Source organism: Sprattus sprattus (genome assembly GCF_963457725.1).
Source record: "Sprattus sprattus genome assembly, chromosome: 1".
Taxonomy (NCBI): domain Eukaryota; kingdom Metazoa; phylum Chordata; class Actinopteri; order Clupeiformes; family Clupeidae; genus Sprattus; species Sprattus sprattus.
Window position 1 is genome coordinate 77,255,211 of NC_137920.1, and position 23,787 is coordinate 77,278,997.

The window sequence follows — 23,787 nt, forward strand, 5'->3', positions numbered from 1 at the left end:
ACACCTCACAGCAACGTAAGAGCCCCACTACATACCCCACAGCAACGTAAGAACCCCACTACACACCCCACAGCAACGTAAGAACCCCACTACACACCTCACAGCAACGTAAGAACCCCACTACATACCCCACAGCAACGTAAGAACCCCACTACACACCCCACTACATACCCCACAGCAACGTAAGAACCCCACTACACACCCCACTACATACCCCACAGCAACGTAAGAACCCCACTACACACCCCACAGCAACGTAAGAACCCCACTACACACCCCACTACATACCCCACAGCAACGTAAGAACCCCACTACACACCCCACTACATACCCCACAGCAACGTAAGAACCCCACTACACACCCCACTACATACGCCACAGCAACGTAAGAACCCCACTACACACCCCACTACATACGCCACAGCAACGTAAGAACCCCACTACACACCCCACTACATACCCCACAGCAACGTAAGAACCCCACTACACACCCCACTACATACCCCACAGCAACGTAAGAACCCCACTACACACCCCACTACATACCCCACAGCAACGTAAGAACCCCACTACACACCCCACTACATACCCCACAGCAACGTAAGAACCCCACTACATACCCCACAGCAACGTAAGAACCCCACTACATACCTCACAGCAACGTAAGAGCCCCACTACACACCTCACAGCAGCACCACGCCTACTCCGAACCCCACTACACCCCCCACACCAATGTAAGAGCCCCACTACACACCTCACAGCAATGTAATGGCGCTGCGGTAACCCAGCACAGAAACGTCATGGGAGAGGAAGGATAAGAGGGATAAGAGGGAAAGGAGGGATAAGAGGGAAAGGAGGGATAAGAGGGAAAGGAGGGATAAGAGGGATAAGAGGGAAAGGAGGGATAAGAGGGAAAGGAGGGATAAGAGGGAAAGGAGGGAAAGGAGGGAAAGGAGGGATAAGAGGGAAAGGAGGGATAAGAGGGATAAGAGGGAAAGGAGGGATAAGAGGGAAAGGAGGGATAAGAGGGATAAGAGGGAAAGGAGGGATAAGAGGGAAAGGAGGGATAAGAGGGATAAGAGGGAAAGGAGGGATAGGAGGGAAAGGAGGGAAAGGAGGGAAAGGAGGGATAAGAGGGAAAGGAGGGATAAGAGGGATAAGAGGGAAAGGAGGGAAAGGAGGGATAAGAGGGAAAGGAGGGATAAGAGGGATAAGAGGGAAAGGAGGGATAGGAGGGAAAGGAGGGAAAGGAGGGAAAGGAGGGATAAGAGGGATAAGAGGGAAAGGAGGGATAAGAGGGAAAGGAGGGATAAGAGGGATAAGAGGGAAAGGAGGGATAAGAGGGAAAGGAGGGATAAGAGGGAAAGGAGGGATAAGAGGGATAAGAGGGAAAGGAGGGAAAGGAGGGATAAGAGGGAAAGGAGGGATAAGAGGGAAAGGAGGGATAAGAGGGATAAGAGGGAAAGGAGGGATAAGAGGGAAAGGAGGGATAAGAGGGATAAGAGGGATAAGAGGGATAGGAGGGATAAGAGGGAAAGGAGGGATAAGAGGGAAAGGAGGGATAAGAGGGATAAGAGGGAAAGGAGGGATAAGAGGGAAAGGAGGGATAAGAGGGATAAGAGGGAAAGGAGGGAAAGGAGGGATAAGAGGGAAAGGAGGGATAAGAGGGATAAGAGGGAAAGGAGGGATAAGAGGGAAAGGAGGGATAAGAGGGATAAGAGGGAAAGGAGGGATAAGAGGGATAAGAGGGATAAGAGGGAAAGGAGGGATAAGAGGGATAAGAGGGAAAGGAGGGATAGGAGGGAAAGGAGGGAAAGGAGGGAAAGGAGGGATAAGAGGGAAAGGAGGGATAAGAGGGAAAGGAGGGATAAGAGGGATAAGAGGGAAAGGAGGGATAAGAGGGAAAGGAGGGATAAGAGGGAAAGGAGGGATAAGAGGGATAAGAGGGAAAGGAGGGATAAGAGGGAAAGGAGGGATAAGAGGGATAAGAGGGAAAGGAGGGATAGGAGGGAAAGGAGGGAAAGGAGGGAAAGGAGGGAAAGGAGGGATAAGAGGGAAAGGAGGGATAAGAGGGAAAGGAGGGATAAGAGGGATAAGAGGGAAAGGAGGGATAAGAGGGAAAGGAGGGATAAGAGGGAAAGGAGGGATAAGAGGGATAAGAGGGAAAGGAGGGAAAGGAGGGATAAGAGGGAAAGGAGGGATAAGAGGGAAAGGAGGGAAAGGAGGGATAGGAGGGATAAGAGGGAAAGGAGGGATAAGAGGGATAAGAGGGAAAGGAGGGATAGGAGGGAAAGGAGGGATAAGAGGGAAAGGAGGGATAAGAGGGATAAGAGGGAAAGGAGGGATAAGAGGGAAAGGAGGGATAAGAGGGAAAGGAGGGATAAGAGGGAAAGGAGGGATAAGAGGGATAAGAGGGAAAGGAGGGATAAGAGGGAAAGGAGGGATAAGAGGGAAAGGAGGGATAAGAGGGATAAGAGGGAAAGGAGGGAAAGGAGGGATAAGAGGGAAAGGAGGGATAAGAGGGACTCTGTAACGCTAAAGATGGTGGATTGAGAAAGAACCAATCACATTGTTGGAAACCACAGTCACAGATTGACGTGATGTACTTTTAATGTATCCTTGACCATCCTGTGTGGAGCTATGAATCCCCCCCCCACCCCCAAATCATCTAGCCTGATCTTGTTTGCCCGAAATAGTTGCCTGGGGGCATTGCCAAGATGGCTATCGAGTGGCAAGACTTTCTTATAAGGACTTTGTCCGACACAAAGCTCTCACACTCTCACATTTATTCAGTTAGCGCATTGCTTTCATTCATAGAAGCTCACGGCCCAGAAAGAGGAGGCATGTTCGGTGAAATATGTGCACACTAGAATCCTCGCAGCAAGTTATTCTAATAGTCAAACAATAGGAACGGAGTTAAGGTCTATGACCCTCCAAAGATTGATGTTTGTGTCTGGCATGAGAAAGTATGCTGATAAAGTTTGACTAGCTTTTAATTGATCGATTACAGGAGCACCGTTTTGAACCGAACTTGATTCAGGAGTACCTTTAGTCAGACAGTTGCACTCCAGTTAGAGCAGATTTGAATAGAATAGAATAGAATATATTTATTTGTCATTGCACAAGTGCAACGAAATTGAGGTGGCAGCTCTCAGACTTCAGTGCTATTGAAAAATAAAAAACAAAAACAATACAAATATATACAATATAACTATACAAATGTACACTATAAATACTCAGCTTAAGTAAAACAAGTTTAAAAAAAACACAAGACATATTACACATCAAAGAGACAAATACAGGTTAATTTTGTGCATTGTTAAGTGCTATGATGGCTCTTGGATAGAGTCTGTTTTTGCTTTGATGGTGTGAAAGCCCCTCCCTGAGGGCAGATTGAAACCAATGTTGCACTCGCTAATGCCAGGACATAGCAGGTAGTAGTATAATGCTGCCAGTTTTTTGCACAGTATGTGGCGACAGGCAGATCGGAGCGATAGACATTGACCTTTGGATCTCATGTTCTGTTCTATTTAGATAGTCAGTAGTTTAGTCGTGTATTTTTTACATAGACAGTGTTAGATAATATTTGAACATTAAATGTTGTACTGTATAGATAGTGTGGTCACACTGAATGGTTGACACATCAGCCTGTGTTTCTTGTGTTTGAATGAGTGTTCATTTTGTGTATGTGTGTGTGTTTATTTTTCAGCGAAACTCTGCGTATATGAATCAGATGGCCTACTTTGAGGAGGTGTGAGGAGAGGCTCCTCCTCAAGAGGAGGAGGAGGAGGAGAAGGAGGAGGAGGAGAAGGAGGAGGAGGAGGAGGAGGAGGAGGAGAAGGGAACAGCACATGTCCACCTTCACCTGGCTGTGCGTACCAGTGTTTAGCCATTAACACTCACTCACTCTCTCGCTCACACACACACACACACGCACACACACACACACACACACGCACACACACACACACACACACACACACACACACACACACACACACACACACACACACACACACACACACACACACACACACACACACACACACACACACATGCGAGGAGGAAACACAACATTTCAACCGACACACTAACTCCTATTTTGAGTCCTATGAATAACTTTGTGTTTGTCTTGCATTTCATGGTCGCCACATGTCAAGTGATGTGTGCATTTGGTTGTGTACACCTTCCTTCAGTGTGCTTTAATTTCAAACTGAGGCTTCATTGTACACAGAGCCTAATTCCTGCCAAACTTCTGCACCTTCGACAAATAGGTTGAAAAAGGGATTAATGGCTGCCAATAAGTTTGATCATTTAAATCCTCCGACACAGTTTCGTGCTATAATATTGCTGTGAAATTCAAGAAATATCTGAAGATGTTGTCATTTGTGATGAGTGAGCTGTTCAGTAGGTGACCGACGTGTTGCGAAGCGGGCCGGCACCAGAAAGAGAGTCGCAACGAGTTTAGGATCGATATTACATCATCGTGTCTGTCCGATTGAAACCCCTTCAACTGTTTGTTTCCTTTTCTGATCTTTAAGGTCCTTTAGAGCGAGGCGGTTTGCACTAGGAGCCTGTTTGACTTCTATTTCTAATATATTTGCAAGTTAACTATACATTTATTTGCTTTTTTGTACACTAAAATGTTGACCTTTGCCTTAAACTTGTGAGCTTTGCCTTCAACTGTTTTTATTAAGGGATTGTTGTGTAAAATGTTAAACAAAACAAAAGGATATATGCACACATGTTGTCCTCACACTACTGTAGTGCCTTGGTGTCGCAGCTACGTTTGGGATATCACTGCCAACTGCCGTAAACACTTTTGGGATATCACTGCCAACTGCCGTAAATACGTTAAGCTCGGCGTACTCAACCAGCAGTCTGAGGGGAAGCAGCACACACACACTGATCAAGTCGTTTTGTATGTTTTTTTTTTTTTACGAATGTGTGTAATTTAATTCTATCAGTTCCTCAGTGTTGGGAGAAAAAAAATCTACCTTGTTACTGATGTGAGCAGTATTATGTTATCAGATCAGCCATGTGTGGTTCTTTGGCCTTTAAGCCCTTAAGCTATTTACTGTCTACGCTTACATGTGCATTACATGTTATTTTTGTGTGATTTTTCCAACACTAATACTGTTGATTTTATGTTCAGGTTTCTCTGTCGTATAAATGCCATGAGAAGCCAGTGTGGGACTTTATGCTAGTTGTTGCTGCATCCTCCAGTTCCATTGAGCATGTACACTGAGAGACGCACCCGTGACCATCAGTGATGTAGTCCTAGCTACCCAGTCCTACTGATTAACAGCTGCCATATGAAGACACATCAAACTGGTTTTATTTTCTGTTTTGTCGAGGGGGTTTGTAATACTGTAGGCTCCCAGCTTAGAACCAGTGGATGGAGGTCGTATTTGTGCTTGCTTGTAGGCCTGTCAGGGGACGACAACATCAACAACAACAACAAAAAGTCAAATTTAAGTCAAGAAAAACTTGAATGCAACAAGTTGTTGCCTTGTAGTAAAAAGAAATCAGCACTGCTGGTGGAGCATGGAGCCGCTCATATTCCATGTAGTGTAGTATAGGGTAGTTAAGGGTAGGGTAGGGTAGCGTAGCGTAGCACAAACGCTTCATTTAGGATTCTGTGTGTTTCCACCACTGACATGTGCTGCAAGAAACTAATTTAAAGCGTGGAAGAGCACCGGAGGAGGATAAGTGTTTGAAACCAGTAGTCTGTTCAGAAAGGAGAGGTGGAGGAGGCAGATTTTAGAATAGTTGCATGCTTTTAGATCATATGGGTTACAGTTGGGTTGAACTTTGTTGTTTTTTCCCCGTTTTTTTTCGTTGGCTGTGGTGGGAGATTTTCATTATGCAGTATTGTCTCGTTGTAGATAGACGTTGCCATATTTTTTGCTCATCTTTGATATTCTGGTTTATGAGGAGAATATATTTTTGTTATGCATTGAGAGTCTTAAACATATATATCAAAGAAAGACAGATACCCGCTGCTGAATTTCTGACAGAATGGTCATGGACGATGTATAAAAGTTTTTGTAGAGGTCACGGAAGTGCTGTGGAATTTATTTGTTGAAAAGCCCAGGTGTTCTATGGGGGTGGAGCACGAGTCGGCATGGCAACACCCTGGCATGAATGGGCAGGTGAAGAGATGTGTGGGTGATTCTGTGACACGCCAAGCACGCCATTGCAGTGCCTTACAGTGATAATCAGGTTTGTCATCGCAGCATTGACAACCCCTGTTTCACCCCCTCCTCGCATGAGTGATGTGTTGCTGGGCAGAACTGATCTCGTTTTACAGGCCTTTCATTGGCAGAACCATGATCATGTTATTTTTTCAGTCACATCCATGATGGTGGTCTCCTGTCACGGTGAAATAGTAGACTACACGAGAAAGATATGTTTGTAAACAAACAATTGTAGAGAAAGCCACCCCTGTATAAAGTGGATAAACTCAGGACAAGACCAGAGCACCTCTTGTCAGAGTCAAGCAGACTTCATGAGGAATCACTTGTTTGTATAAATAGATTAAGGGGCATTTCCCCGGTTGTTTGTAAGCATAATAGAAATGACCAATGATGTGGTATCTGTGCAAACCATTTTGTGGACTGTAGTGGTCCTTTTGGGGGATACTTTTAGGTTTTTAAACCTAATTTAAGATCATATATCGCAGGTCAACTGTGCTGTTTTAGTGCAGCAATTCACCAGCACAAGCAAACACTTCACCTCGCCTTCAGTTTGCCAGGAGGACTTCTTGTGCCTTGAACACTATGCAATTCTATTTAAAGCAAAAAAAACTAGGAATATGACTTTTTTTTGTTTTCTGCCTGACTGATTACTCCATGACGTTTCCTTTGTTTTAACACTGTCAGACAGGTCAGTGTTCTGCCTGTAGTAGGGAGTGTATCAAAATACTGCAGAGGAAACCGTGCCTTTATGCACAGTACCAGTCAAAAGTTTTGACACACTTTCTCTTTTTTTGAGAAGTTTTTTTCTTTACTTTTGTCATTTTCTACGCTATTTAAGATAATACTTTTTTTGTTTAGAACGTAATTCCATATGTGTTATTTTGTAGTTTAAACTTCTTCAGTATTAGAAAATAATAAAAGTAAAGAAAACACTTGTCCAAAAAAGTAAAGGTGTGTCCAAACTTTTGACTGGTACTGTACATCTGTTATGTGTGTGTAATATGTACAAACCCTTATGTGTTAGACATCAACCAATAAAGGACGGGGGGTTTGTATGCTTCACAAATTCTCCACTATGTTTGCGGTGTAGAATGATGTTTTTTTTTTGTTCATTTTTAATACTCTGAATAAATGTAAGAATATTTTTGTTTTGTTAATTTCCTTGTACTTGCATTTTGTCCCAACACCAGTGTTGAGAAGGAACAGAACTGATTGAGATCTGCACCGGATGCTTCCAATAGTATGCTAAAACAGCATGCGATGCTTCCAATAGTATGCTAAAACAGCATGCGATGCTTCCAATAGTATGCTAAAACAGCATGTGATGCTTCCAATAGTATGCTAAAACAGCATGCGATGCTTCCAATAGTATGCTAAAACAGCATGCGATGCTTCCAATAGTATGCTAAAACAGCATGCGATGCTTCCAATAGTATGCTAAAACAGCATGTGATGCTTCCAATAGTATGCTAAAACAGCATGCGATGCTTCCAATAGTATGCTAAAACAGCATGCGTCCCTGTACAGCTCTACATCGCATTATGCTATTATTGTTCACAGTAGTTTGCTTTTCTTGGCGCCAAAGATTTTGATTAATGCCATAGCATGTCGAATGCGGTACAAAATTAAGAAATCCCATCTTTTTATTCTGCAGCATAAAGGTAGTTCTAAAAGCTTGGATCAACATGCATATTCTTTCAAATATGTAAATGTAATGATAAAAAAAAGCATATACACATGAACATTAACTGTAATGTATTATTGCAGTGACCAATCAACAACACAAAATCAGACATCAAATGTCTTTAATTTTGTGATTTTTGGGTTGGTTTGGATATTTGGAGTGTGTTTGTGTTAGTCACAAGGAAGAGGCACGGTTGGAATCAGTACAGTGCGGTCTTGTTGACTTCATGTTGTCATATTAAGTTGACTTTGAAGGCTGTCATATTAAGTTGACTTGGAAGGCTTCACAATGACAGAGCTGTCAGTGACGAGGGTGGAGTGGAATTCAACCATGAAGCTGTTCTTCACTCTGTGCAGGAAGTGAACGTATCGAACTCCTGGGCCGTACCCTGAGAAGACGTGGGAAACCTGAAAAAGCACACACACACACAACACACACAAGTGTGACAATATATTAGAAGTCTTACCATTAGCTTTACGTAATAGAATAGAATATATTTATTTGTCATTGCACAAGTGCAACGAAATTGAGGTGGCAGCTCTCAGACTTCAGTGCTATTGAAAAATAAAAAACAAAAACAATACAAATATATACAATATAACTATACAAATTTACACTATGAATACTCAGCTTAAGTAAAACCAGTTTAATACTAAACTAACATGTGTTTATTCTGACAGCAAAATCTGGGTAAGGTCTAGGCCTGGTCTGCAGTGTTATTGGCCTGTTCTGTTTGCTGCATTTGGGTTAAGGTGTGTTCCATACTTCAATGGATCCGCTACACTAGATTCTATTTGTCTTTTCACCTTGTTCTAGTCTGAACTGTCTGTCAGGGTGACACATTTCCTTCATAATATTCATGCCGGTAACGGAGTTCTGGATATTATTATACCACCTGCATCCTGCAGTGACCCCAAATATATGCACATCTTCATGTGTTCCCCGTGCATCTCACCTGTTTCCAGGTATGGGAGTAGTTCTCCAGGTCCTCTCGGGGGTTGCTAGTGAACTCACTGATGACCGTCTGACCATCACTTCCCAGCAGCCTCACCTGAAGCTGGTAGATGGACTCGTGCAGCTGTGACTCCTCATACCTGTACAAATGCACGTCACACACCTTGGTTAGATTGAGGAACTGGTCCATTAAAGCAGTCTCTGATGAGCCAACTGCTGCTCGACTTATCCTGCGTAACACCATATAGAACAACTCTTGTATCTACTGTATTGTAGTGTAATGTAATATCGCCATATAAAACAACGTCTATACATCTTTGCACATTGTTAACCTTTGTAGTTATATAGCGTAATCTACTGTATTGTTATGTAATATTGCCATATAGAACAACTTCTACACATCTTTTCACATCGTATATCCTTCTGGTAATATAGTGTAATCTACTGTTTTGTAATGTAATTTAAATATCCCCATTTTAACTTAATCTCAGAGGAAATCTTACTCTAAGAATCCAGTGACTCAGAAGTATGTTTGCTTAACGATCCTTGAGTAAGATTTACGGTTGCGTCACAAGTTTCCTGTGATTTACTCAACTATCAGTTATGTCTTGTAATTCTTGTGCAATCTCAAGACGCATATGACTGGCCTGTGGTTTGTGTGGTAGGCATGGCAACGTTAAGTTTACAACGGTTTTCCCCCTTTCATCTCTTTCATTGCCACACTGAACCAGCCGCCCATATATGGACCCAATACTGTCACACAGTATAATAGTAAGGTTTCTTCGATGAAAGTAACATTTGCATCAAAAAGGTGATATCTGTGTAAAGTAACAATATGCAACACTTTCTTATCGATCTAGCACATGCAAGAGACAAAATAAGTCTCTCCTCAATGAACATGACTGAAATCCTGAATCCTTAGTCTGACAGTCAAGGCTCACTGAAAACTAAGAAGGGTACATATCTCTGTAATGCTGCCTAGACTGTTCCATGAGGCTGACTAACAGGAGCATGGCGGGTTGACTTCTGCTGTTGTCTCAATGTTTAAAGGGCAAAATAAGCTTTGCCATTCAAGTATAGCATAGACAAACCAGTAGAACTAGTACCAAATAACGCGAATGTATACCACATGATCCACTCACCAATCTTCGACTGCAATGTCTGGTTGGAAATCATCAAGCAGCTCTGGCCATAACCCTTCTTCTAAGAGGTCCACACACTGTTCCAGGGTTAGCCAGCTGAGGGCCAGAGAGAGGGCAATCACACTCAATGATAACATCAAACATGTAGTGTATATGCAGTGACATAGGCAACTACTTAAATCCGCCATTACAAGATTGTCATAACCATCTCAGTAACATATGCTGTAACTTATGACATAAACCCGCCATTATTAGATTTACATAATCATCTCATTCACATGTTATAACAGCTGCCATATGCCATCATAACAGCTTGTTTTAACGATATAACAGTGTGATGTTATGTTACCATTCACTACAGTCATTCAACGAAAAACTAACATGGCACTGCAATATGATTTAAAATAGTAGGCGTACATGCCATGAAAACGTATACAAGTGTCGTCTTCCATGGTTATGCTGGTCAATGATGGAAAGTTTAAACAATGTGTGGCTGCCTACACGTCTTTCAAAAGCAGTCTCTGTGTTTGTGTGTGTGTATTGTGTGTGTGTGTGTGTGTGTGTGTGTGTGTGTGCGTCTGTGTGTCTGTGTGTCTGTGTGTGTAGAGGTGGGTGTGTTTGTGTGTGTGTGTGTGTGTGTGTGTGTGTGTGTTTGTGTGTGTGTGTGTGTGTTTGTGTGTGTGTGTGTGTGTGTGTGTGTGCGTGTCTGTGTTTGTGTGTGTGTGTGTGTGTGTGTGTGTGTGTGTGTTTGTGTGTGTGTGTGTGTGTGTGTGTGTGTGTGTGTGTGTGCCACTTTGCTGACCTGAACTGGGGAAGGTGGCACACTACAGCACCAGCAGGTACGTTCACATCTTCATACACCATCTCTCCTTTACTCTTGGCCCATCCTGAAAAGTCTCCTAGAAGACACAGATGCACCCAGATAAAGTTGACCCAACTTGTTTTGTCTAATGTGTACTGAACATTTTTTTTTTGGTTCATTTGTAATTCTTCAAATCAATATGCGCCAAAACGTCAAAATTATCTATGCATATTTTTAATTTAAAGTGTTCAATAGACTATCCTAGTTAAACAGACCATTTAAGGTTTCATTTAGTATTTGACAAAAACCAAACCAGTGTAAGCTTAAATATAAATCCATAATTTACACTAATTTAGGACAGACAAAAGGTAGGCTACTGTTTTCAGTAACCAGTCCTCATGCTTGATGACCAACTGTATACCTTTCGGCTCGGTGGGTGGAGGTGCGTTGCTGTAGTCTGGTGGAACTTCAGACAGCTCCGGCTCTGGTGGTGGCTCATGGTGATTCTCGCCTACAAATCACACAAAGTAACAAACATGCTTATCAACAACTAGCTGTCAAAACAAATAGAGATCTTACGAAATGTTCAGTTCAATTAATTTGTATTTATATAGCGCCCACAACAGCTGAAATTCTCTCACGGCGCTTTACAGAGGTGAACTGTCGTTTTTGACAGCTGTAGCCTATGACAGTCACGTGACTCAGCCAACCATCCCGGAAGCGTTTGTGTACACATGAGAACTTAGTTGTAAATAGAATAATTTACCGAAATATCTCGCAGACAACATTTGCAAGTATACAAAGTTTTACATATTTATTAACTTCCAATGTCCGACACTATCTAACGACTTAAAATGGACCTGCACATAAGATACGCTAGTCTTAGCCACCAAATTGTTAGGAAGATGAAGTCATATTATTACCGCAAGGAGCAGGATTCTTCAGTAAATTTCGTCCAAGGGGTTTACGTTTGTAGACTAACTTCCAGTCAACACTGTCAGGCATGGAAATTCCACTGGATTTCAGATGATACTCATTTTCGCATTTATCCTTCCACTCCGCCATTGTGTCACTAGCAGCAATATGCTTGTTGTAGTGAGATCAGGACGTGAATCATCGTTCCTTTTTACAGTCATGCCCCACCCTGTACCAGACGTATTAGGCTAAGTGGGCGACCTTAAGCATCATAAAAGTGTAAATGTGTCATGTGGACAAATACATCCAGTTGGAAAACGGGGGAAGTTTTCACAAAAGTATGTGCAGGATGATTATATGATTTTACCCATTGTTGAATGATTTCCCTGTCTGTCAGTCATCACTAATTGATGCACTTTCACATCACTGTGAAATAATTGAAGTTTTTTTTATTTGTTTGGTTTTCAATTTTAAAAGTTAATATTTTGTTGCCGGTCATTTCAGAAATAATATGATGCCAGCATAGGCCTGCGCTCAGGCAAAGCAAACCGACTAAATTGGATTAACAAATGATCTTGTTTGCCACAGTTACTGAGGTAAACAATTAGGAAATGCATTAAGCAGACAACATACTGTATAATATCGAAACGTCTGCAGCCTGTGGTGACTGATCATATAACAGACAACAATAACAACATCAACAACAAAAACAAAACAAACATTTTTTTTGCCCCATATTAGTGTCTTTCTTTTGGTTGAAGACAGTACAAGTGCGAGGTAAGGCCATGACATGCACAAGGTGTAAAAATGCAGACCTAAAGCAGAGATAGGCCAAAGTCCTTTTCTGGTAATACCTGAGAGCCATATACATGCATATGGGCTGTGTGGGTGTAACATAGCAACAAGCATGGGCTGTATATGTGCGTTAAGATAACATGACTGGTCCGGTTGTAAAGATTTACTTGTTACATAGAAACCAGAATGTCCAAGTGATAAAGTGGCATGTGCTCTCAAGGATGAATCAGAATACAATGACTGAGAACGATTGATTGCCAGCAGGACTCACTGAGGCTGTGTTGTAGGCTGGTGGAAAGCAGTCATTGGGCTCTTATTTAATTGATGGGCAGTGCAGCTGGCAACACGCAAAGATAATTTAATATCTCTGCTAAATACATTTGCCATCTTCATAACATGAGCAAGATCTTGATGGTATTTCATTTTATATTGGAGACCAGTCTTGGATTTGAGTCAGTCACGATTCAGGTTTAATCTTGAACAATGGCGGGCGGACCACTGTGAGACAGAGCTTAAAAGTTTCAGTCACCCACCGGGCGTCACCTAAGGTTATCTGATTTTCCATTTGAAGGAATGTCTGCTAAATACACTGAGTTTAAGGGGTGTTACCGTCTATTCAAACAGGCCCTGGAGATAAAACTCTTTCAACACTGGTCACTCCTTAGGTTCACTCATCAAAGTATATAAACGCAGAAATGTTTACTTCAATCCAAATAAAAGTAACAATGATAACTAGGTATAAGATACAGTACGTTGAATTATTGACTATGGCATATCCTTATTAACTTTAAATCTCAAATGCCGGTCCCTTCAATCTTAAGCGCAAACACGGGTGGGTCTTTGCAATGATGGGTGTGTGGCACAGACACGGGAGTTCCATGTATCAAGATATCTCAGGTCAAGCTGGAGCATTCAGCATATTTTCCACTACTGTTATGATTGAAAGAGTCAGTGATGTTAAAGTCAAAAGGCCATTTGCCATAATCCATAAATGTTGAGTGGCTGAACAAAATTACTCCTCTGGTATTTTCACAACCAGCCAACAGGTTCACCTCAATACAAGTTTGGCCTGTACCTAATAAGCTCTGTAGAGAGATTTGTACAAATGTTAAAATAAGATAGCCTTTTGAGTTAATCTACACCCCACCCCACTAGTGTTCTATACTTTTTGCCCCAGATAGACCATCATCTTTATCAAACTGTCAGAATGTTTCTTACAATGTTTATCCTTAGGTAACAGATGTGCTGGTACAAACTGTAAAGCTCCTTTCAATGTCTTGGTTATAAAATAACATACAGTATCTTCCCAAGAGGGTTTGTGTGAAAGTAAGATCTCTGGTTCAAATCGGGCAAAACTTTATCACTGAGCCGTCTAGCCTGTTAAGGGGTTGCTTAGGGTACTAATGAATTATGACATACAGTCATTGTTGTGTCATCAGGTGGGGGGGAATAATAAACAGGAGCTTGTAATGTGCAGAGGCACAAAAGATTCATCATTCTTATGGCAGCCAGGTAGAAGAACTGTCTTACTTTCACAACATGCTGAATGTATTCGTGTATTGTTTACAATTGACATTATAATTTATCGCAACTTTCATATGTACTGCACAGCTCACGTTGCCAAGGTGTGTACGTGTGGGGCTATTTGGTCTTAACCACTGGAGTATGAGAGCGTGCCTTATGCCCTGTGTCCCAGCAAGTCTCCAGTAGTTTTATGATGGACAGGTCGAATCGAAACCCACAGTGCTATTGTTTCACGGTGGGCTTTGTATATTATTACAGAGATATTATAATATGGATTTTGTGATTTGTGACATTATTTGGCCATAATTCAAATGTTTCCAAAGCTGTCCAAGTTTGTGTTTTAACAATGACTATTTCTTGTACTCCTCAGTGTCCTATTCATCGAACAGGGTTACCTGATGAGGGGCTTAGGATGAGAACAGAATTGATATGCCCTACGCATATCAGTGATAACAGAACCAGGCAGGCAGTCAGTGAGAACAGTCAACCAGAATATCTGTTGGTAGAGATCGGTAGACCTGAGGAAGTAGAAGGCTTGCAAGCCAGAAGGTGTGAAAATAGACCGATAGAAAGGTTGGAAGGGTGTGAAAAGTGTCCAAAGCCTTCTGCAGGGGTGTACTGCTTGACTTTGGGAGGTGTCAAACATCATCTCCAGCACAGTAGTGGGGGCCCATCCTCTGACTCCTCATCCCCTGATGATAAAAGCCAGACGTCTGAGGCAGCCAAAACTGGAGGACTTCACTCTCCCTCTAAGATTGATGATGGTATGAGAATGTCTCCTCTCTCTCTCTCTCTCTCTCTCTCTCTCTCTCTCTCTCTCTCTCTCTCTCTCTGGATGTAATGGGACACAATTAACTCAGGGAAAACATCCCCAACATCTAGCCCAAGCTGTGTAGATATAGCATGGACATATAGGCTAGAGCTCACATATTAAACTCAAATACCTTTCTTAATATATATATATTTTTTTTAAATTGACAGCCTGTATAGTATTTACAAGTAGTTTGATTATGTGGGAAGATGCTTTAAATAAAGTCCACCACTAGAGTCTCTTTTGTTTGTGTTGGTAGACTTCCAATTCAGGAAGCAAAAGAAGGATGACTACAGATCACCACAGAATCTGAAGAGAGAACACAAGCAAACACAGACAGGCTCGCCGACAAGTAAGTACACACACACACACAAACACACCCCATCACTCTCACACACACACACACGTGAGCACACATACTCCCTCGCTTCCTCTGCGCACATACACACACACACACACACACACACACACACACACACACACACACACACACACACACACACACACACACACACACACACACACACACACACACACACACACACACACACACACACACAGAGACACATAGACACATACACACTCCCTTGCTCACTTACACACACAAACACACACACACACACACACACTCCCTCACTCACACACTCCCTCACCCACACAGGTATACAGGGGAGAGTCTCAACTGATGCTGACAGACCAGCATCCACAGGCCTCGATATGGCGTGCCAGACAAACATCCGCCCACTGAAGTCTCCTCAAGGCTACAGCCCAGGTTAGGAGCTGAAGTTTCACAGAGCTGCTTAACTTAACTGGAAGTGTTAAAAAGTAAAAGATCTACTAATAATGGTATGATTATTTTCCTGCAAACTGTTAATCTTTACATTATGAGACATGTCTAAGATACTATTGTAACAGTTTGTCCTGCAGAACATTTTGTAAAGCTTTTGAAATTAAGCTTATTCTTGTGAGATGTGTCTACACAATAATAACATGCAACTGAAGGACAGTAGTTGGGAATTGGTCCCTTGTCTTCAGTGCATGTTGATGCTTTGTTTTATGCATCTCTTGACAATTAAGAGGGCCTGGACATTTAAACAAATTCATACAAAAAGAGCTGGAAAAAAAGAAACAACGCGTGTACTAGTGCACGCTAAACATTTCTAGTTGTATCTCGACTTCTATCACTTTATAGGCATGCTGTAGGTAAGGGATCCGTATTTCTGGAAGTGAGTACTTCATTCAGTTTAATGTACTATGCATTTGTAATTTGCTGCGGTATGTGGTATACTCAATAGCCCTGATAAGTTGATAGTCTGCATCTTGTTTTTGCACTCAGAGAGCACATCACAGCTAAACTCTAGGTCTAGCTAGCTTGTGAGCTATTCAGTTGCTTGCCAACTGACTAGTTCGTTACTTGCTGTTACCACAGGCTTTTCTTCTAGAATCAAATGTGCTGACATTCGCAGATTTTACTCTCGGGTGTGATCGCTTGTCGGAATTATAAACTCACTTCCGGTTTTAATACCGATCCCAACGGAAATACGGATCCCTAACCTACACATGCTCCTGTCCTCTTCTCCGTTTTCTTCAGTTGTCTTTAGCACCATTAAAGCGCCACCAACAGGCCTGGGAGACAAACTACAGCGGAGTAAATCCGATCCGCTGCCTTCATGTAGATGCAAATTTTTCTTGACACTCCTTGTAGACGCGATACAAAAGAAGGATCCGATCCAAAAATGAATCCGGATTCAGGCAATCCAGGCTCCGTGTAAACGTGGCCTAAGTGATGAAGTGCCAGGGATCAAGTACTGATAGAAGAATTAGTGTTTTATTTTAATTATACTTCACGTTAGAAATATTATTCTGTGGTTTGTTAGGATATCCAGCGACAGACAGAGAAAGGAAAGCGTCTGAGGCAGTGAACTACTCGAACACGTCTAACCATCTCAAAGAGACTGACGACAAGGTGAACTACGCGAACACGTCTAACCATCTCAAAGAGTCTGACGATAAGGTGAACTACACGAACACGTCTAACCATCTCAAAGAGTCTGACGATAAGGTGAACTACTGTGTCTGTGACTGTTATTACGTGCATGAGTGAGTGAATGAATGAACCTATGAAGTGTGTTCAGGGTATCAGTCTAAATGACACCACAGCACTTCAACATGTAGGGGACTGATCTCGAACACCAGGTTGCGTCTCCTTGTATCAATCTTGTTGACGTGAAAGCTGCCATCATACCCCATTACTCTCACCACACATTGGCTTACTGGCAGTGATATATAAATTTGGTAGGGGGATTGACTTTAGCCTCTGAACACTCCATCTTTGTTTGTTTTTCACATTCCTAAGGTATGATGTATACATTTGAGCTGGGTAGTTTGACTTGGTTCATATCTGTGTTCATTTCTTTTAAAATACTGCTGGAAGTTCTCCTATATACATATATACAGTATATAGTGTATATGTATATAGTAATTGCATTATTTCTAAGTTGAACAGTAGGACGTTGGCTCTTATTGAGGATTGAGTCTGTCATCAGAAATAATGTTGGACATACGAGTATTGAAAAAAGTTAAAGATTTGAATCTCGATAACGAAAGGTGTATTTGACTTTTGCTGTGAGGCCTGTAATTTTAATAAGGGAGGCCTGAATCTAAACTATTAGCCTACTGTTCTACTTTGAAGTAGTTCAGTTACTGTAAGGCGATACAATTGCGAATCATTGTAAATTTAGTTATAAATTATATATTTTTTTTTGAATTAACGGTTATCATCAATGAGCTATAGAATATTTCATCGCGGAGTGATTTATTTTTAGCTGTGAAAAGTCCCCGTTGGGTTGTTCTTGGATAATCCATGGCATGAAACGTCTCTCGTCCAATCAGAAACAGCTAAATAACGCGATAGAACCCAATTGTTTTATAATAAGTTGATATTGCACAGGGGTGTACTCACGTCTGTTGTATCCTGTGTACACCCAGATAGTGCCTGACCCTAGAGCAGTGTTGGCCCTCGTATGGGTCAGGTCAGAGCCGTGTCTATTCCAGAGACAGCTGTCATATACGGAATACCAATAACGGAAAGGTGCCCCCCACCCCCTCTGTGTCCCTCCCTTCCCATCACATCTGTACGCCATCTTACGATGTTATCTTCCTTCCAGAAGGCCTGTCGCCATGAGGGGAGCTGTGTGCGCCGGCTTGCAGTGTTCACTTTGGCGGTTGGAGCCATAGGCTTCTTAGCCATGAACCACCAGAGGTACCTGAATCGACAGTAGACCACACCTCTCCATCTTGTACTAATCTATGAGACCACTGTTTTCCTACCAATACATGAACTAAGACAACAACATGAGAAGTGCTGACTGTGTTCATGATAGAAGTGATGGGGTACAAGACCAGGCAAATGGCGCCATCTAGTGGGGAAGCTGTGTCACTAAGTCAGAATAATGACATTGCAGTATTTGTACTCAGGACAATCACTTATAAAAGCACTAAAAAATTGATGACATAATAGCAGTTGTTGAATTTCACCTCAAAATTGATGAAAAGTGAAATAGTCCAGTAGACTTTAGTCAGGTCCCCGCCTGAGGCACATGAGTAACGTTTGACTGCTGCCCCCTCTGGAAATATGTTACGCTCGTAGAACTAACCACTAGACAAATGTTTTTTTTTTTTTTAATTATGTGATCTAGAGAAAACCAGATAGAGTAAAATAGTGGATGAACACATGCGACTCATAGTCACACACACACAGATTTATAACTCTAGTGCCACGCAGTGGTGTAGTGGTCCCTGGAGAAGTGGGTACACTCTTAATTTTTTTTAAGCAGCCCATACAGCACAGGATAGACGCCCTGTTTTGAGAAGTGGGTATACGCAATGCTGACTGGAAAATAAGTGGGTATACTCCGTATACCTGCGTATACCCTGGACTACACCACTGGTCACACACACACACATTTATAACTCTAGTGCCACGTCTGGCAGAGCCGTGAAGTATATATACCTGACTGCTGGGGAGTTGAAAGTGAGGAGCCCCTGCAGTACCAGGGGCACAGAACATTCCCTTCAGACAGAGTTACCACAAAGCTTGGCATAATGTCCCGCCACCACTCTCAGGCCCTGTCTGCGAGCCTGCCCCTATCCAGCTGTGGATCAGATCCAGAACCAGCTGGATTTGAATGTGTCAACATCAGAATGTTGCTATCTAAACGTTCCATTTGATGATGATGTAATTAACTCAAGCGATGGTTATGAAGGGCAGTTAATATGTACTAGAACTGTACGGTGTAACTCTGGGATGACTTTTTCCAGAATTGACCAGATCTAGGTATTTTTGAGAAAAGATTTCTGCGTATGTGTGTGTGTGTGTGTGTGTGTGTGTGTGTGTGCGTGTGCGTGTGCGTGTGCGTGTGCGTGTATGTGTATGTGTATGTGTATGTGTATGTGTATGTGTATGTGTATGTGTATGTGTATGTGTATGTGTATGTGTATGTGTATGTGTATGTGTATGAGTGTGTGTATGTGTGTGTGTATAAATAAGTGTGTATGCTCCTATGGTGGGGGTCGGGTACAGATGCCAGTGGGTTGGTGTGAGAGGTCTCATGTAGCTGGAACATGCTCAGTGAAGCCTTACATAACGACAGTCTACAGACTCTCTACCCCACGTCCCCCAACAAACCCACGTTCCTAATATTTGTCAATACCACAGCAAGGCTGCTATTTGCTAATGCCAGTCGTTAGGTAAAATATAAGCCTTTAACAGCCAGTACATACTATATATTCATTAGTCTATTTTGTGTGCAAAATGTCTCCTTATTTCCAAAATGGTTACTGATATGTGAAGTTGTGAATGTCTGGGAGTGTGTTTGTGTTTATGTGTGTGTGCGCCTGTGGGTGTGAGTGTACTGGCATGCAAGCACATGAAGTTGTGTGTGTGTGTGTGTGTGTGTGTGTGTGTGTGTGTGTGTGTGTGTGTGTGTGTGTGTGTGTGTGTGTGTGTGTGTGTGTGTGTGTGTGTGTGTCATTGTGCACTTTTGTGCCTGTACGTGTGTGCTTGTATATGTGTTCCAAAGCACCGCACAGCCGTGGACACACATGTGATCTCATGTACCCAGACCGCCCCACAGTTGTCAGACGACACCCAAGGGACAGCTGGCTCAAGCAGCTCATAAATGGATGCCTCTGCTGGTCTTTGTCCAGTTGGGCCACCGTTGGGCCGACAGCCCTGAAATTCGGTCAATTTATTACAGATACTAATGTGATGTACCCGTGCAAAGCTCCCTTGGCATTCATACCTGTCCATTGTGATTTACTATACCAACTCACTGGCCCTTTAAAAGGACCTGTAAAAAGAGAATGGGGGCCACACATCGTCTGTGGTTTGTTGTGCTGTGTTGTGTTTATACAGCAATTGTGAATGAGTTTTACTCCAAAAGATTGTATGGAGATTACGACAGGAAAATACTGAATGGGATTTATGAAAGTGAAGCAGTTTTTGATTAAGTGAAATATTTTCAGGAGGCCTAAACTTAGTTGCTTCTACAGGGGGGGTCTCCCAATGCCTAACAACACCCCATTACCTGTCTATAGGTGAGGGAGGTGTCCCAATGCCCCATTACCTGTCTTTAGGTGAGGGAGGTCTCCCAATGCCTAACAACACCCCATTACCTGTCTATAGGTGAGGGAGGGCCTTTCACTTGAGGGGTAGTTGTGATGACATACTTCTGATTTCAGTATGCAGTGACTGACTTGCAGCTTGCCAAGGCCAAATGAAGACTTCATAGTATAATAATAATAAACACTGACATGTTGAATATGCTGAAGATGACACGAACCGTTAAATAATCCAGTTACCTGTGCGCAGTTCCCTGCATTCCTGTGCAGTTTCCCCATCTTTAAAAACTGCATCCACTTCAGGACCAAAAGGAGAAAAAAAACAAGAGACACTCTTGTTGTGTAAATTGTTGTGTAAAGTATAATGATGCAAACACACCTCTTGTACCACAGTTACCCCTTGGAACTTTATACTTTATCAAATCATGGGCCTGCTAATAAAAGTAAACAGATTACTGATCATATTACTAATACAGAATGATCCGGGGATGAGAGGTCTGAACACTTAACACTGACCGTGATGTTGCACTGTCTTAATTAAAGAATGTGCGTGCGTCTATGTTATACACTTCAGTGAGATTAAGAGAGATCATGAATCATGTACCCATATTTAAACATTTAAAGGTGCAGTGTGTGGGATTTAGTGACATCTAGAGGTAAGGTTGCAGATTGCAACAAAATGAATCCCCCTCTGTAAATTGAATACCCCTTTCGTTCCAAGCATATAGGATAGTTGCCATAAAACGAAAGGCCCACTCTAGAGCCAGTGTTTAGGTTTGTCCCTTCAGGGCTTCTGTAGAAACACGGAAGGCCCTCTCTAGCTATAGATATCTATGCTCTCTAGAGCCAGTGTTTAGGTTTGTCCCTTCAGGGCTTCTGTAGAAACGCGAAAGGCCCTCTCTAGAGCCAGTGTTTTGGTTTGTCCCTTCTAGGCTACTGTAGAAACATGGCGGTGTAACTTGGTGGACTCATGAAGGAGTCATTCTAAGCCAATGGAAATTCAATAACTCATAATTACAGGTGATCAATAACTCATAATTACAGGTGATTATACTGTAATGAAAACATAATTACAGGTGATTATACTGTAATGAAAACATAATCACGAATACTATATTCCATTTCTGATCTTAATAGATTGGCACCTTATGAGTCAACACCTTATTCAAATGAAATATTTTTTTGTTTAACTGTCCAATCATGTTATGTGCCAAGGCCAACAGCCAGGATGTTGTGGATGCTCTGTATTAGTTTAGTTTGACGCATGATTGTTGTCCCTCGTCGCACCAACAGGAGAAGCACTCCGAATTTCGTTGTATGCAAATACAATGACAATAAAGGCTTTTCTATTCTATTCTATTCTATGATTGTACAGCCTTCTATTCTATTCTATTCTATGATTGTACGGCCTTCTATTTTCTTCTATTCTATGATTGTATGGCCTAAAATGTCCGCCGTGACCTGGAGTCTGTGCAGAGAGTGTGGATGTTCGGACAAGGTGGACTGGCCATCTCCAACACAACTCTGGTGCCAGGGAACTCTACGCTGACTCGATGAAATTCAATCAGCCCTAGCAGAAGCTGGGGAGAGGCGACAGCTATAAATGCCCCCTGCAAACCACACCAAACACACGTGATACACAAGATTCTACCCAATCAATGATGACTCTCGGCAAGCCAGACTTTTTTCTGCCAGAAAGCTGCCACTAATCACTAAAAGCACACACACAAACAGACTAAGACTCCTGGTCCAGTCTTTGGTATTTGGGTCGACTGTAATACGATATTAATATTAACATATGAGCAATATGAGCGGAGTATGGAGTGGAATTTTAAATGCTGTTTGTTCGCCACCCAAAACACTTGTGTGGAGCTGTGAGCACAGGGGAATCCTGTCGAAGGAATTTCTCTCCCTGTGGCCCACACACTCCTTCCTATACACACTCACACACACACACACACACACACACACACACACTCCCATACACACACACACACACACACACAGACACACTCCCATACACACACACTCACACACACACACACACACACACACACACACACAGACACACTCCCATACACACACACTCACACACACAGACACACACACACAGAGACACACTCCCATACACACACACTCACACACACAGACACACACACACACACACACACACACACACACACTCCCATACACTGGACGACTGTAAACACCTCCTATGCAGGGTAAGGTTTCAAACGCCAATACATGTGGTTTCAAGAGTATTTTGGTTCACCGACATGCCATTCTCAGGGTGGTAGGAACTGAGGAGAAAAGATCACATATGGGACGCCTATCAGCTTTCACATGGGCTGTGGTCCAATGGGCTTTTTTTGCTTAGGAAGGCTAACTGAGTGAAATGGCCCGAAAGTATCTAAGTGGCAGCCATGATAAGAGCGAGTGTAATGCTCTGAAAGCTAAGGAAAGGTGCTTCAGTGCAGCCTTTCTTATCTCCTTTAGCATAGTGCACACTGCACCATGTCTTTAGCATAGGGCACACTGCACCATGTCCTTATTAAGCAATAAGGTTCGAGAGGCAGTACGGTATCGTCAATAATGTACTTGTTCGAGGGAGTTGTTAGGCCCGACGCGCAGCGCAGGGCCGGCAAACCCTCGAACAAGTACATTATTGACGATACCGTACTGACTCGAGTACCTTATTGCTTTTATAACACGGTTGCCAGCGACTTTATAAATATTAAGTACAATTAAAGTAAACAGTAAGCTGCCTTTCAGCACAAAAAAAGTTGTAGACACCAAACGTTGTGTATCGCATTTCAGTAGCCAAGAGAAAATAGTCCTCCTTTGTGTGGCTGTTGCTATGCAACAGACAAATAGCATTGGGAATTTAACGTCTGTTAGACCTAGCACAAAAGCTACGTGTGTTTCAAATGGGTTTTTGGTCTAAGCGCTAAAAGTCAACTACAAATAATATTCGAGACTTTCAGTAAAGACTTTCAATACTCTGCAACATTCGCGTAGCACAGAAACAACAAACCGAGTCAATTTAGACATATAAAAAGTCGTGTAGATAGCTTAATTCACATGAAACATTCCCCACTACATTAGCCACAACACGCCGCCATCTTGGATAGATATTTCCTTTTGAGTGCGTACTGATATGGAACGCTCAGGTAGATGAAAACAGGTCGTACAGTTACTATACCGTGCGTAGAATATAGCACACCCCGGAACTAACTCTCAGAATGGTGGATTCCATCTACCCGTGTTATAATCTCCTTTAGCATAGGGCACACTGCACCATGTTCTTATCTCCTTTAGCATAGGGCACACTGCACCAT

The 23,787-nt window shown here is 42.4% G+C and overlaps 2 protein-coding genes across 3 annotated transcripts in view; one reads left to right on the top strand and one right to left on the bottom strand.

Moving 5' to 3' along the window:
* Positions 1-3,805, top strand: part of nf2b (NF2, moesin-ezrin-radixin like (MERLIN) tumor suppressor b) — a 13,948-nt gene extending 10,143 nt beyond the window's left edge. For both annotated transcript variants that reach the window (XM_080848919.1, XM_080848920.1), the window contains exon 17: positions 3,710-3,805. In XM_080848919.1, coding sequence (XP_080705045.1) covers positions 3,710-3,757 — 48 coding nt within the window. In that variant the 3' untranslated portion in view covers positions 3,758-3,805. The remainder of the gene's footprint in view (positions 1-3,709) is intronic.
* Positions 3,806-7,863: 4,058 nt separating this feature from the next.
* nccrp1 (P1, F-box associated domain containing) lies at positions 7,864-11,894 on the bottom strand. Its single transcript, XM_080852253.1, has 6 exons — positions 11,706-11,894; positions 11,204-11,293; positions 10,783-10,879; positions 9,981-10,076; positions 8,840-8,978; positions 7,864-8,291 (listed from the first exon to the last, which is right to left on the bottom strand). Exons 1-6 carry the CDS (start codon positions 11,845-11,847, stop codon positions 8,148-8,150), a joined length of 708 nt encoding a protein of 235 aa, XP_080708379.1. The 5' UTR covers positions 11,848-11,894; the 3' UTR covers positions 7,864-8,147.
* Between the last annotated feature and the right edge of the window lie 11,893 nt (positions 11,895-23,787).